Source organism: Agrilus planipennis, unplaced genomic scaffold (genome assembly GCF_000699045.2).
Source record: "Agrilus planipennis isolate EAB-ADULT unplaced genomic scaffold, Apla_2.0 scaffold30, whole genome shotgun sequence".
Lineage (NCBI taxonomy): Eukaryota > Metazoa > Arthropoda > Insecta > Coleoptera > Buprestidae > Agrilus > Agrilus planipennis.
Window position 1 is genome coordinate 1,345,016 of NW_020438923.1, and position 15,170 is coordinate 1,360,185.

A 15,170-nucleotide genomic window follows, 5' to 3' on the forward strand; every position below is an offset into this window, starting at 1 on the left:
AATTTGTGTTAAGGGAAAAATTTGTGTTTAACCAATTTTTAATTAGATATATTAATTATGCAAACGAATGTCGTTAGTTTACAATTGTCAAGTATTTTTTTATTCTATTTTCTGTAAACTTTCTCCACAAATACACCTGTAACGCAAAACAAACCATTTCATTGTTGCAAAACCGTATAATCCTTTGTTTCTGAAACGGATCAACAACTTCCTGAATTTATTTTATAATTTCTAGTCAAAAGAGGAAAAAAACATCCGCTACAGCTTTACTTTCTTTTAAACAGTTTTGTTTTGCTCCATGCTATTAAGACCAGCTACTAATTAGATAATTAGGGATGGATTAGCGTAAAAGCGTTTCGAATCGTTGAAGACTGATACCATAGGAATTAGCATAGCTTTCACAAAAGAAACAAATTGTACAGTGAATATTAAAAATGTATTAACTTAATTTACGAGTTTCATTAGGATCATGCCCCACCCCATATTCGAATTTGTTTTCTTTTACCCATTGCTAGTTTAATATTATCTGTTGCACATTGAGGCATATAACATACACTGTAAATGTCATTAAAGATTATTTCATAACCGCGGAAGTATGCAATAAAACAATAACCATCGTGGCATGGTGTACAGCTATATAATTCTCCGTGTAATGCGTCAGTAACTGGTGACGTCTGCAATCGACTAACTAGATAGAAATTGTATAATATATAGAAAGCAAAAACTGGGTCCTCCAAAACAAATAAGATATAAGTAAGTAGAACGTATAATAAGTATTAAGATTATTTAAACAGCAACAATTTAATTCGTTGAAATGCCATATGCTACTAAAGTTGTAGTAGCTAAGCATGCAAGTTCAAGAAGTTTGCTGAACAAGTGAAAGGTTTCAACTGTAGGACGTTGTCTCAAAAAATTTAAATATCAATAACCGTTGTTGCAATAGGCCACTGGTAAATGCAATAATAGGAAATGAACCAGTTTGTAACGTTTGACTGCAAATATTAATAAAAATGACATCACAATGGGGATTCTAACAAACGTTCGAATATTTCACTTTAACAAAGTTTATTCGATAATAATAGCCGCAAAATTACTTAGCTTAGCGTTTATCGTACGGCTGATAAATTTTATCGCAACGATAAAATGCAAGAGAAAATTATGTATTAGTAGCGTGTTCCTACAGAAATCATGAACTGCAAGTTTTTGCCTTAACGAACAGTTAAAAATTACAGATCTAGACCAAGATGGACACCGTGTGGGTGCGTGACACCGAGGAGGGCTTTGTCTTGGGTCAGATGACGGAACTGATGGAAGATGGGGCAGAAGTCATCCCGATCGATTCCAAATTTTCAAAACGAGTAGCCCCTTTCGACGACATATTCCGGGCCGGCGATCCAGACAAGGATTTTGATGATAACTGCAAGTTGTTTGCTACGTCCTTTCCCGATCGATCTTTTCTAACTAACCATTTTTCCAGGTGAAATGATGTTCCTGAATGAAGCCACTCTCCTGAATAATATTCGCAAGCGATATTACAAAAACAAAATCTATGTATGTTGTCCTAAATTATCCTTTGTACTTATGATAATCCAAAATTCTGTTTCTTTTAGTCTTACGTCGCAAACATCCTCATAGCAGTGAACCCGTACAAGGAGATTCCCGAACTATATTCCAAAGATACTGTAAAGAAATATCACGGGAAATCTATTGGACAGTTAGCTCCCCATGTATTCGCGATCGCTGACAAAGCAGCAAGAGACATTCGGGTTCTCAAACAGTCCCAGTCCATTATTGTCTCAGGAGAATCTGGAGCTGGAAAAACCGAATCCACAAAACACTTACTACGATTCCTTTGCGATAACCGTGGGTCAGGATCGGCAGGGCCCATCGAGCAGAAGATCCTAGAAGCAAATCCAGTATTAGAAGCCTTCGGCAATGCCAAAACTACAAGAAACAACAACAGCTCCAGGTTTGGAAAATTCATGGAGATTCACTACGACAAAAAGTTTAATGTAGTTGGCGGATTTATATCACATTATTTACTGGAGAAGTCGAGGATTTGCTCTGCTTCCGGCGACGAAAGGACATACCACATCTTCTACATCCTCTTGGGGGGAGCTCCCGAAAGTTTAAGGCAACAGTTGGCGCTCACTCAACCAGACCACTACAACGTAATGCTTCACAACCGTTTAAAATCGTTAATATCTGCTTTTATCGCATTTTTTTTGTAGTATTTGAAAAACGGTTGTACAAGATATTTCACCAAGCAGTCGTCCGAACAAAAGTTGTCACCTTCCCAAAAAAGTGCGGCGCATTCCAAACAGGGTGGTCTTCGCGATACCGTGGTGGACGATGTGGAGAGTTTTGCCCATTTGGACAAAGCTTTGAGCACAATGGGGATGGGAGATAGTGAAAGGCTCGAAATATACAGTACTGTAGCTGCAGTACTTCACCTAGGAAACATACAATTCGAAGAGATATCCGAGGACACCAAGGGAGGCTGCAGGGTCACAACCGCTAGCGAAAAGTCACTCACAATCGCTTCCAAACTTTTGGCAATCGACCCCGACGAACTCAGGCAGGCGCTGGTATCAAGGGTGATGCAAAGCGCTAGGGGAGGTTACAAAGGAACTGTTATCATGTAAGCTTCTACTTCTATTGATATGACTCGTCAATATTTGAAAAACAATTTTACAGGGTACCTCTGAAAGTATATGAAGCTAACAATGCAAGAGATGCACTGGCCAAAGCAGTTTATAGTAAATTATTCGATTACATTGTCCAAAGGATAAACCAAAGTATACCATTCCAAGCTTCCAGTTATTACATAGGCGTTTTAGACATAGCTGGATTTGGTATGTTTTTTCAGAAAACATTTTTGAAATTACACATACCTAACATAATAACAATTTCCTTCAGAATTCTTCACCGTTAACAGTTTTGAACAATTCTGCATCAACTACTGTAACGAGAAGTTACAACAGTTCTTTAACGAAAGGATTTTGAAGTACGAGCAAGAATTGTACAAGAAAGAGGGACTGAATGTACCAGAAATAAAATTCGTTGATAACCAAGATTGCATAGACACGATTGAAGCTCCCAAGAAGGGAATATTTAGTTTATTGGACGAAGAATCTAAAATGCCCAAACCTTCGTATCAACACTTTACTTCGGAAGTTCATTCCCAATGGTCCGGTAACTTTAGACTTGGCCTACCGAGATCGTCTAGACTACAAGCCCACAGAAATATTCGTGACGATGAAGGATTTGTTGTTAGACATTTTGCAGGGGGTGTTTGCTACCAAACAGTAAGAATAAGATCTTTATTATTTTTTTGTGTCTTTAGTACAATTATTAATAAAAAGAATTAAAGAAAAACACTATATAATCCTTTGTTTCTGAAACGGATCAACAACTTCCTGAATTTATTTTATAATTTCTAGTCAAAAGAGGAAAAAAACATCCGCTACAGCTTTACTTTCTTTTAAACAGTTTTGTTTTGCTCCATGCTATTAAGACCAGCTACTAATTAGATAATTAGGGATGGATTAGCGTAAAAGCGTTTCGAATCGTTGAAGACTGATACCATAGGAATTAGCATAGCTTTCACAAAAGAAACAAATTGTACAGTGAATATTAAAAATGTATTAACTTAATTTACGAGTTTCATTAGGATCATGCCCCACCCCATATTCGAATTTGTTTTCTTTTACCCATTGCTAGTTTAATATTATCTGTTGCACATTGAGGCATATAACATACACTGTAAATGTCATTAAAGATTATTTCATAACCGCGGAAGTATGCAATAAAACAATAACCATCGTGGCATGGTGTACAGCTATATAATTCTCCGTGTAATGCGTCAGTAACTGGTGACGTCTGCAATCGACTAACTAGATAGAAATTGTATAATATATAGAAAGCAAAAACTGGGTCCTCCAAAACAAATAAGATATAAGTAAGTAGAACGTATAATAAGTATTAAGATTATTTAAACAGCAACAATTTAATTCGTTGAAATGCCATATGCTACTAAAGTTGTAGTAGCTAAGCATGCAAGTTCAAGAAGTTTGCTGAACAAGTGAAAGGTTTCAACTGTAGGACGTTGTCTCAAAAAATTTAAATATCAATAACCGTTGTTGCAATAGGCCACTGGTAAATGCAATAATAGGAAATGAACCAGTTTGTAACGTTTGACTGCAAATATTAATAAAAATGACATCACAATGGGGATTCTAACAAACGTTCGAATATTTCACTTTAACAAAGTTTATTCGATAATAATAGCCGCAAAATTACTTAGCTTAGCGTTTATCGTACGGCTGATAAATTTTATCGCAACGATAAAATGCAAGAGAAAATTATGTATTAGTAGCGTGTTCCTACAGAAATCATGAACTGCAAGTTTTTGCCTTAACGAACAGTTAAAAATTACAGATCTAGACCAAGATGGACACCGTGTGGGTGCGTGACACCGAGGAGGGCTTTGTCTTGGGTCAGATGACGGAACTGATGGAAGATGGGGCAGAAGTCATCCCGATCGATTCCAAATTTTCAAAACGAGTAGCCCCTTTCGACGACATATTCCGGGCCGGCGATCCAGACAAGGATTTTGATGATAACTGCAAGTTGTTTGCTACGTCCTTTCCCGATCGATCTTTTCTAACTAACCATTTTTCCAGGTGAAATGATGTTCCTGAATGAAGCCACTCTCCTGAATAATATTCGCAAGCGATATTACAAAAACAAAATCTATGTATGTTGTCCTAAATTATCCTTTGTACTTATGATAATCCAAAATTCTGTTTCTTTTAGTCTTACGTCGCAAACATCCTCATAGCAGTGAACCCGTACAAGGAGATTCCCGAACTATATTCCAAAGATACTGTAAAGAAATATCACGGGAAATCTATTGGACAGTTAGCTCCCCATGTATTCGCGATCGCTGACAAAGCAGCAAGAGACATTCGGGTTCTCAAACAGTCCCAGTCCATTATTGTCTCAGGAGAATCTGGAGCTGGAAAAACCGAATCCACAAAACACTTACTACGATTCCTTTGCGATAACCGTGGGTCAGGATCGGCAGGGCCCATCGAGCAGAAGATCCTAGAAGCAAATCCAGTATTAGAAGCCTTCGGCAATGCCAAAACTACAAGAAACAACAACAGCTCCAGGTTTGGAAAATTCATGGAGATTCACTACGACAAAAAGTTTAATGTAGTTGGCGGATTTATATCACATTATTTACTGGAGAAGTCGAGGATTTGCTCTGCTTCCGGCGACGAAAGGACATACCACATCTTCTACATCCTCTTGGGGGGAGCTCCCGAAAGTTTAAGGCAACAGTTGGCGCTCACTCAACCAGACCACTACAACGTAATGCTTCACAACCGTTTAAAATCGTTAATATCTGCTTTTATCGCATTTTTTTTGTAGTATTTGAAAAACGGTTGTACAAGATATTTCACCAAGCAGTCGTCCGAACAAAAGTTGTCACCTTCCCAAAAAAGTGCGGCGCATTCCAAACAGGGTGGTCTTCGCGATACCGTGGTGGACGATGTGGAGAGTTTTGCCCATTTGGACAAAGCTTTGAGCACAATGGGGATGGGAGATAGTGAAAGGCTCGAAATATACAGTACTGTAGCTGCAGTACTTCACCTAGGAAACATACAATTCGAAGAGATATCCGAGGACACCAAGGGAGGCTGCAGGGTCACAACCGCTAGCGAAAAGTCACTCACAATCGCTTCCAAACTTTTGGCAATCGACCCCGACGAACTCAGGCAGGCGCTGGTATCAAGGGTGATGCAAAGCGCTAGGGGAGGTTACAAAGGAACTGTTATCATGTAAGCTTCTACTTCTATTGATATGACTCGTCAATATTTGAAAAACAATTTTACAGGGTACCTCTGAAAGTATATGAAGCTAACAATGCAAGAGATGCACTGGCCAAAGCAGTTTATAGTAAATTATTCGATTACATTGTCCAAAGGATAAACCAAAGTATACCATTCCAAGCTTCCAGTTATTACATAGGCGTTTTAGACATAGCTGGATTTGGTATGTTTTTTCAGAAAACATTTTTGAAATTACACATACCTAACATAATAACAATTTCCTTCAGAATTCTTCACCGTTAACAGTTTTGAACAATTCTGCATCAACTACTGTAACGAGAAGTTACAACAGTTCTTTAACGAAAGGATTTTGAAGTACGAGCAAGAATTGTACAAGAAAGAGGGACTGAATGTACCAGAAATAAAATTCGTTGATAACCAAGATTGCATAGACACGATTGAAGCTCCCAAGAAGGGAATATTTAGTTTATTGGACGAAGAATCTAAAATGCCCAAACCTTCGTATCAACACTTTACTTCGGAAGTTCACTCCCAATGGTCCGGTAACTTTAGACTTGGCCTACCGAGATCGTCTAGACTACAAGCCCACAGAAATATTCGTGACGATGAAGGATTTGTTGTTAGACATTTTGCAGGGGGTGTTTGCTACCAAACAGTAAGAATAAGATCTTTATTATTTTTTTGTGTCTTTAGTACAATTATTAATAAAAAGAATTAAAGAAAAACACTATTTAAACAATTAACCAAAATTTTATGCCAACAACAAATTAAACAACAAAACAAACAGATGGCAAAAATAAAACACAACAGCCCAAAACACACAAAGAAATAACAACAACAAAAATAATAACAATAGCAATAACAATAACAATAGCAAAGACAATAATAACAATTTATAACAGGAAAAGAGACTTACTAACGAGACGGTTGAATGTAGAGACACAGATGAATTAATTCCTGATAGGGATGTTAGGAGTATTTATAGTTGGAAAATGTTAGTAAAAAGAGATAGAATACTCAAGATAGACAAAGACTGGCAATAGGGGTTGAAGACACGAGCTTACAGAAATACGAAGAATTGACGAAGTTGAACAGTATAGAATTTTAGGTAAGGTAATTAAGGGAAAAGCCAGCTGTTAGTACAAGGTGCACGCAGAAACGGTTGCAGTTAGATTTCTAGGTAAAGGTGATTAGGGACAATAGAATAGAAACAGAAAGGAAACAAAGGCATGCAAAAGATAAGAAGTCGTACTCTACATTGCAGAAATAAAATTAGGAAAAATATATGTACAAAATATTTACACAAAAAAAACACTAAAAGTTCTTTCGCCACAATTTCATAGATTTAGTGCACAATTTTTGGCTTTTAGGTCCACTTCATTGAGAAAAATAACGACGCTCTGCACGCTTCCTTAGAAGGCATTGTTCAGGAGAGCAAAAATAAACTGATCCAGTCTCTTTTTGCCAACACGACAACTGCACAAAAAGGAAAACTAACATTCATAAGTGTTGGTAACAAATTCAAAACTCAGTTGGCGGAACTCATGGAGAAGTTAAGGAACAACGTACGTTTAATTACATCCGATATGTTTACGATTTTAATTCCATTCATTTAGGGAACGAATTTCATTCGCTGTATAAAACCAAATTCTAAAATGATAGACCAAAAGTTCGACGGCGCTTTGAGCTTGATGCAATTGAAATGTTCTGGAATGGTCCACGTTTTGGAACTCATGGAACATGGGTATCCTAGTAGAGCTCCATTTGCAGAACTCCATTCGATGTACTTGGATTATCTACCACCTGAGTTGAAGAGACTGCCACCCAAAGTATTTTGCGAAGTAAGCAGTATTCTTCTCGAACTTTTGGGTTCAATTTCCTTAATGTACTATTTGTCTTTTTGTTTCAGGCAATGCTTCACAGCCTGAAGCTCCACGAAAAGGATTTCAAATTTGGCATAACCAGGGTATTCTTCAGACCTGGGAAATACTCGGAATTCGATACAATTATGAGATCAGACTCCGAGAATCTTAAATCCGTTGTAAATACTGTGAAAGCATGGCTTGTGAAAGCCAGATGGTTGAAATCCCAATTTACCGCATTGACTGTGATCAAACGTAAGTGTATTGGGTTTAAACTCATCCCTTTCTTCGTCCAAAAATCATAAATAATATTTTTTTAGTTAAAAACAAGATAATATATCGTCGAAAGGCTCTAATAACTATTCAAAAGCATGTGCGTGGCTTTTTGGTCAAGAGAAGGCATCAACCAAGAATAAAGGGCTTACGAAAAATAAGAAGTTTGGACCATAACGTGAAAGAATTGGAAAAAATTAATCAACAGTTGAAGAAGAACAAAGATCTCTTCACGAATGATATCAACAAACTAAAGACAGAAGTCGTTTCAGCAATTGACAAAATTAGGGTAACTATTTAACATCTTAATCGTAATGCAATATTAAAGTCGACATTTCTGCCTCACGTTTTCAGAAAGACGATAGAATTGAGGCGAAGACAATTGACAATCTTTACAATCAGCTGGTGATCAAAGTAAATAAACAAATGAACGAGTTGCAAAAGAAGATCCAAGACGAAAAGATCGCCGAAGAACAGGAGAGACTGCGAAAGGTCCAGGAAGAAATGGAAAAAGAGAGGAAACGTAAAGAGGAGGAAGAAAGGAAACTACGTGAAGAAGAAGAAATAAGAAAGAAGAAAGCCGAGATTGAGGCAAGAAGAAGACAAGAGGAGGAGCAACGAAAGAAACAGGTCTGGAAAAAAAAAAAAAACTACCAAGGCAACTAACTCTGTAAATGATTTGACGTTTAAATTTTTCAAATAGGAGGAAGAAGACCGTAAGAAAGCGCTCGAGCTTCAACTCCAAGAAGAAAAGTTGGCCAAAGAAGAACGTCAACAACGAGAAAGACTTGAACAAGAGAGACAGGATCACGAACTTGCAGTAAGATTGGCGCAAGAAAGTAACGGACAAGTCGAAGACAGCCCGACAATGATACGCAAGTACGTAATTAAACAATTAGGTATAAAGTTAATAATAAAATTGAACGTTTTCCAATCACAAATAATTCCTTTGTATAAACATAGAAGGCATTCACTCACATTCAGTCAACCCATTTTTCTTATCTAATCACAAATGTACGAATGATATGGCAAACTGAAATTTACACAATTAATTACTGAATGTAGTAGAGCACTTAATTATAGAAACCATTCTAGGTAGGACCTTCTTATATAATCATTTTAGCATAATAAACACTGATCAAATAGAATATAAAAAATTGACGATAATTTAATTGCAAATTTAAGGTATACCGAAGTTTCTTTTCCATTTTTAATTAGTAAATAACATATTTATATATCTGAATATGCAATCTACAGTTTTAGTTACAGGTGCACTTTTATCTTCATTATCACTGTATCTAGTTTATTTCTACAATTTTATTGGTGCCTACAGGTTTAAAACAATATAATTGATCTATTTCATCAATTTGCCTGCATATTTACCTACTTATCTGATATTAAACATTTTTATATTCCTGGTGATCAATTATTATGATTTATGCATTTAACTGACTGATGTGTTTTGACAAATTGATAATAATTAATCTTTTATTCTGATTTTAGTCCATTATTAAATTATTTTAAAAGAACTATACATATTAACAGATTTGTGTTGTTTTAAACTTGATTTTGCCCCACCTACGAAATGTACATACATAAATATATATATGTATAGGGCGCCTGTTAATAATACGGACAAGTCTTAAACGCATATTTCGGACCAAGGAAGACCCATTTAGGTGCCCATACTTTGTACGGTCTTTTTTTCGTGTGGAATATTTGATTAAGCGTGGTCCGTGTTATTTACAGACACCCTGTATATTTATACTGTGGTGGCAGCTTTATGTCAGTGCTTCTTGTTTCCATGATTCAGCGGAGGAATGGACTCGACAAGAGCGTCCCAGAAATTGATAAGGTACATAGAAAAACAAAAGTTAAAGAACTGCATGAACAACTAACCAAAATCTGCCCCATTGTTGCCCAGAGTGCATGCTCTATTCCATAACAATATGCTTCGGGTTTTTTTTGTGGCCTGTAAATACTTAGAGACTTAACCAGTTAATAGCTGCAATATGTTTTTCATTTTATTTAATAGGTACCAAAAGTAGTGCAACATAACATTTTAATAAGTTTAATAGTGGTTAATATATCAAATATTAATGTGGAAATTAATTTTCCATTTCGACCAACTATAAATTACTTCAATTTAATGAAAAAAAATTGTTGCTGTTGTCACACCCTCGCCGAGGACCGAACCCGCAGCCTTTGGCTTTACGCACCAGTGTGTGCTTAGTGGTCTGAGCATTGGTGCATTCTTGGTTCGATTCCCGGCGAGGGTGTGACAACAGGAACAATTTTTTCTTCATTAACTTGAAGTAATTTATAGTTGGTCTAAATTAAAAATGAATTTCCACATCAATATTAGATATTTTAATAAGTATTAACTGTTCATGAAGAGTTATTGTATTGACCTCCAGCTTATCTAACATTTAACAAGTAGGTAGCTAACAATGCATAGCCTTTTGTACGATTCTTGTTATGTACGAGTGGTATTGTCATTAAAAAACGTTGTTAATACAGGTCCGAAGCTGTTAGAAGTCAGCAGGCAGCAATGAGTAAAAGCAAGTACGATCTTTCCAAATGGAAATACTCGGAGTTACGGGATACAATCAACACTTCTTGCGATATCGAGTTGTTGGAGGTAAATTTTAAGAAAATGTATTAATAATTTAAAGGATAATTTCCTTCATATGAATCTTCTTACAGGCTTGCAGACATGAGTTCCATCGGCGCCTTAAAGTCTACCATGCATGGAAAGCAAAGAACAAGAAACGTACAGTAATGGATGAAAACGAAAGGGCTCCGAGGTCTGTAATGGATGCAGCCCAGAAAACGCCAAAAGTACAACAAAAAGCGCCAGTAATTGGGGGGACAGACCAGAGATACTTCAGAATTCCGTTTACAAGACCTGGAGCCACAGACCAGAATAAAAGGGGATGGTGGTACGCCCATTTCGATGGGCAATACGTAGCAAGGCAAATGGAACTCCACCCGGAAAAACCCCCGATCCTTCTGGTAGCAGGTAACGATAATAATTTTTAAAAAAATGCTATTACGAAGTATGAAATGTTTCTCAATTAGGAAAAGACGATATGCAAATGTGCGAGCTATCCCTGGAAGAAACGGGACTCACCCGTAAACGTGGTGCTGAAATTCTGGAACACGAATTCAACAAGGAATGGGAACGTAATGGGGGAAAGCCCTACGTCAGACCACTAGATCGTAAACGTTGATACGCGAAATAATTACATTACTGATCAATCAATTAAATAAAATAAGGTAATTTAACGTGGGAGAATGTAATGTAAAGATACAAATAATATATTTTGTTATTTATTGAAAGAGAAGTTGTAATAGATGAGTTATTATTATTATTATTATNCTCCAGGTTTGGTAATAAAATAAAAACAAATAAACAGTTCAATATTTTTCAATGATTAATGGGGAAACAAAAAAAAAGACATTCCTCGACCCCTTACAGTTACCAAAAATTTGTAAGGTAAGTACTCTACATTTGAGGTCGTGCAAAATCTGTAAAAGATACGTAAGAACTGGAAACATTTAACTTATTCAAATCTAAATTGAAAAAAAACATACAAAAGTCCATCAGAAAAATGTTAAAATTTGATTTGTTGATGGTCGTTGTGGATAATTAATCTCATAAATATCGGTTTAATATCGAATACAAGACGTTTTTAAAGAAACACGAATATTACCAATAAAAATTAAAAAATTTAATTAAAAATTTTGGTGGAGGCGCCGGGGCAATTTAAAATAAAAGCTGTAATTGAGCTATTATTAAGGTTTGTTTGAAGTAGATTGATGAATACTCATCTTTAAATTATATTTTTTCAATATACATGCAGTTAGGGATGCTATTAATATTGTTTTGTACAATTAAATCGCAGCATGTAACGTAACATAGTATGTAGACTACCCAACATACACAAATATTATAAATCTAAGAGTTAACTAAAAAGAAAACCAAAAAAACATTTTTCTAACAGAAATAACTCTTTCACATGAAACTTGACACTATTCTTAAACAAACCACAAAATATTACATACAAACAACGAATTAATTAGTAATATTTTCAGACATCTTCTTGTAAAGTTTAAGTGGAAACCTTTACACATTTTCACTTGGAATTGTTAAAAAGATCTTTTGTTGTTAATTACGAGTTTTTAGTTAATTTGTATTGCAAACTATCGAAACTAAGCCTTTCATAAATTTATTCAGTTGTCAACAATTTTTAAAAAATTCATTGAAACTTTTTGGTGGAGGCGCCGGGACAATTTAAAATTAAAGCTGTAATTGAGCTGTAATTCAGGTTTGATTGAGGTAGATTGATGAATATTCATCTTTAGGTTATATTTTTGCCATGTAGACGCAGTTAGGAATACTAATTTATATATTTTTTTGCAATTCAATTACTCGTACTTGTAATATAATATATAGGCAACCGAACATACATCAAATATTACAACTGTAATAATTTAAGTGGATAGAAAGTTTTAAAACGTTTTTTCTCTGGAAAGTAACTCTTTTACATGGAACTCAATGCTATCTTTTGACAAACTACAAAATTTTTCATAGAAATAATTACTTAATCAATTAGTAATATTTTTCTTATAAAATTTGTCTGAAAACCTTTATTCTATATATCATTATAACATTAAATTATTAAGAAAAACCCTCAATCCTTGTAATAACAGGTAACAATAATTGTTGAAATAAATATTTTTAAATAGCATTAAATACAAAATATTTCTGGAACACGATTCAAATGGAAACGTAATGGGGGAAAGCCCTACGTACATGCGTCAGATTGCCGATCATAAACGTTGATATGTGAAATAATTACATTACATTCATTATGATTATTGCTTTTATTTTTATTACCAGCATTATTATTAACAATAAAACAGAACAGAAATAAATAAAGCAATTCAATTATTTTCGATGATTTTAATAATTTATATTTATCTTGTCGATCTGCTAGTTCTACAAAATTACATTAGTCCAATTAAGGAAAAACATTACATACACTTGGAACAAGTAAGATGTAAATAACTTTATCTCCTGAAAACTTGTCGTTTCGAAATCAGTAATTTAGAGTGCAATTTTATCTAAAAAGGAAAAGAAAAGCAAATAATCAACACCTCGTACATTGTGTACCTATATCTTTCTAATTACTTACTTAAGAAACAACATAAAGAAAATTTATCACAAATAGAGACAGCCTTATCAAAAAGTCTTGTAAGAGTTTATTTGAGTTTCATCAATTTAATTTTATCTTTCACGAAATGGAAAACGTTATCAATAACGATTGAGGTATTTACCTATCGATTTAATATTAACGCCAACCCTGTATGGGTTCATTTCAAATTGTTCGAAAGGGAAACTAAACCATGGACGATCAAGTGTGGATACGAGAACCCAATTGTGGTTTTGTGTTGGGGCGAATTTCTGAACTCGTGGGGGATGGGGCGGAAGTTGTCCCTGACGAACCCAAATATGCGAAAGCGGTTTATTCTTTTGATGACATTTTCCAAGCTGGCGATCCAACCAAAGAAGTCAATGACAACTGTAAGTAATCGTACTTGATAATTGTGCAATTTCGCATCTCTTAAATCAATTCTTTTCTAAATTTATTAGGTGAAATGTTGTTCCTAAACGAAGCCACGTTGTTGAACAATATCAAAAATCGCTATTACAAAGACAAAATATATGTAAGTTTAATGTTTGAATTAAAGCAACTACCTAGTAATTTTTATTGCCAAATTTTAGTCTTACGTCGCGAATATCTTGATAGCTGTTAATCCGTACAAGGAAATTCCTGCTTTATATGACTCCGAAATTATCCAGAAGTACCACGGAAAGGACATTGGACAACTGCCGCCACATGTGTTCGCAATCGCCGACAAGGCGGCAAGAGACATAAGGATTCTCAAACAATCCCAGTCCATTATAGTGTCGGGAGAATCGGGCGCAGGGAAAACTGAATCTACGAAGCATTTGCTAAGATTTTTGTGCGATACTCAAGGATCAGCAGGACCTATAGAACAAAATATCCTCGAGGCGAATCCCGTCCTAGAAGCTTTTGGTAACGCGAAAACTACAAGGAATAACAACAGCTCCAGGTTTGGAAAATTCATCGAAATTCATTACAATGACAAGTTTAACGTGGTGGGTGGCTACATTTCTCATTATTTATTGGAAAAGTCCAGGATTTGTTCCGCTTCGGGCGACGAAAGAACTTACCACATATTCTATATCCTTCTGGGGGGAGCGCCGAAGGATTTGAGGGAAAAACTTCAACTTACTCAACCCGACGATTTCTACGTAAGATATTTATTTTAAGTAATTGCTAAAGGCTTTCATGGTCAGAGTCAATTTGGATATTAGAGGTTTTCGGGTTTACTGCCTATGATCTAGATTAGTTGGTGATCCTAATACCAGATGTTTCGACATCAACTGTGGATGACATCTTCAGTGATTTATTGTCGGATGAATGTAGTGATGCGCAAAGCAAAACAAAGACTGTTCCAGTCTTGGTATTGATCTTGGTCTTGCTTATTTGGTATTGGTCTTGCTCTTGCTCAAAAAATTCTAAACTTGGTGGTAGTCTTGCTGACATAGTATCGGTCTGGTTTTGGTCTTGCCTATTAACTTTTGGTCTTGCTTATTCAATCATAACCATTTCCAAAACCGATATTCACCAAAAAAAGGTGATGCTGTCTTTTTGGTGGAGTCTACTGTCATCAGCTGGACAAACTGAATGATGCACTTCAACAGAAAAGGTCAGAACTAATCAACAGGTAAGGTGTAGTGTTTCACCAAGACAACGCGAGACCTCACACAAGTTTGGTCACTCGTCAAAAGCTTTTACAGCTTGAAGGGGATACAATGCTACACCCACCATATTCTCCAGACCTGGCACCATCGGATTATTATTTATTCCGGTCACTCCAAAATTATTTAGACGGTAAAACCTTCACCTCAAATGAGGAGGTCAAAAACCTCCTCGATCAGTTTTTTGCCAGCAAAGACCAAAAATTTTATGAGCGTGGAATTATGCTACTACCAGAAAGATGGCAAAAGGTGTTGGACCAGAACGGTCAATATATAATTTAATAAAGTATTTGTTTATTATACGAAAACTGTCTTTCA

The 15,170-nt window shown here is 35.7% G+C and overlaps 3 protein-coding genes across 5 annotated transcripts in view; all 3 read left to right on the top strand.

Moving 5' to 3' along the window:
• The window catches only part of LOC112904294 (myosin heavy chain 95F-like), an 11,140-nt gene extending 7,769 nt beyond the window's left edge, over positions 1-3,371 (top strand). Inside the window, exons 2-7 of the mRNA XM_025973945.1 lie at positions 1,233-1,419; positions 1,478-1,551; positions 1,611-2,171; positions 2,232-2,641; positions 2,698-2,855; positions 2,920-3,371. Coding sequence (XP_025829730.1) covers positions 1,245-1,419; positions 1,478-1,551; positions 1,611-2,171; positions 2,232-2,641; positions 2,698-2,855; positions 2,920-3,371 — 1,830 coding nt within the window. The 5' untranslated portion in view covers positions 1,233-1,244. The remainder of the gene's footprint in view (positions 1-1,232; positions 1,420-1,477; positions 1,552-1,610; positions 2,172-2,231; positions 2,642-2,697; positions 2,856-2,919) is intronic.
• A 434-nt stretch (positions 3,372-3,805) lies between these two features.
• LOC108732304 (myosin heavy chain 95F) lies at positions 3,806-11,371 on the top strand. Of its 3 annotated transcripts, XM_018463017.2 has the most exons (17): positions 3,806-3,961; positions 4,441-4,627; positions 4,686-4,759; positions 4,819-5,379; positions 5,440-5,849; positions 5,906-6,063; positions 6,128-6,516; positions 7,232-7,426; positions 7,478-7,702; positions 7,771-7,978; positions 8,044-8,285; positions 8,351-8,626; positions 8,700-8,875; positions 9,810-9,851; positions 10,517-10,637; positions 10,703-11,018; positions 11,078-11,371. In XM_018463017.2, the coding sequence occupies exons 2-17, from the start codon at positions 4,453-4,455 to the stop codon at positions 11,227-11,229; spliced, it is 3,720 nt and encodes a 1,239-aa protein (XP_018318519.1). In that variant the 5' UTR covers positions 3,806-3,961; positions 4,441-4,452; the 3' UTR covers positions 11,230-11,371. The 3 variants fall into 3 exon arrangements, with proteins under 3 accessions (XP_018318519.1, XP_018318518.1, XP_025829691.1); XM_018463016.2 differs by lacking the exon at positions 3,806-3,961 and having other exon boundaries at positions 4,368-4,627; XM_025973906.1 differs by lacking the exons at positions 3,806-3,961; positions 9,810-9,851 and having other exon boundaries at positions 4,369-4,627.
• A 1,873-nt stretch (positions 11,372-13,244) lies between these two features.
• Positions 13,245-15,170, top strand: part of LOC108732332 (myosin heavy chain 95F-like) — a 12,484-nt gene continuing 10,558 nt past the window's right edge. Inside the window, exons 1-3 of the mRNA XM_025973880.1 lie at positions 13,245-13,586; positions 13,656-13,729; positions 13,788-14,342. Of these exons, the coding sequence (XP_025829665.1) occupies positions 13,409-13,586; positions 13,656-13,729; positions 13,788-14,342 (807 nt within the window). The 5' untranslated portion in view covers positions 13,245-13,408. The remainder of the gene's footprint in view (positions 13,587-13,655; positions 13,730-13,787; positions 14,343-15,170) is intronic.

Bases quoted from the DNA above. Each gene is read 5' to 3' on its own strand.
- LOC108732304 (XM_018463017.2), top strand. From the start codon at position 4,453: ATGGACACCGTGTGGGTGCGTGACACCGAGGAGGGCTTTGTCTTGGGT. The intron at 8,286-8,350 runs GTAACTATTTAA...TCACGTTTTCAG, and splicing joins CAGCAATTGACAAAATTAGG to AAAGACGATAGAATTGAGGC. The intron at 10,638-10,702 runs GTAAATTTTAAG...ATCTTCTTACAG, and splicing joins GCGATATCGAGTTGTTGGAG to GCTTGCAGACATGAGTTCCA.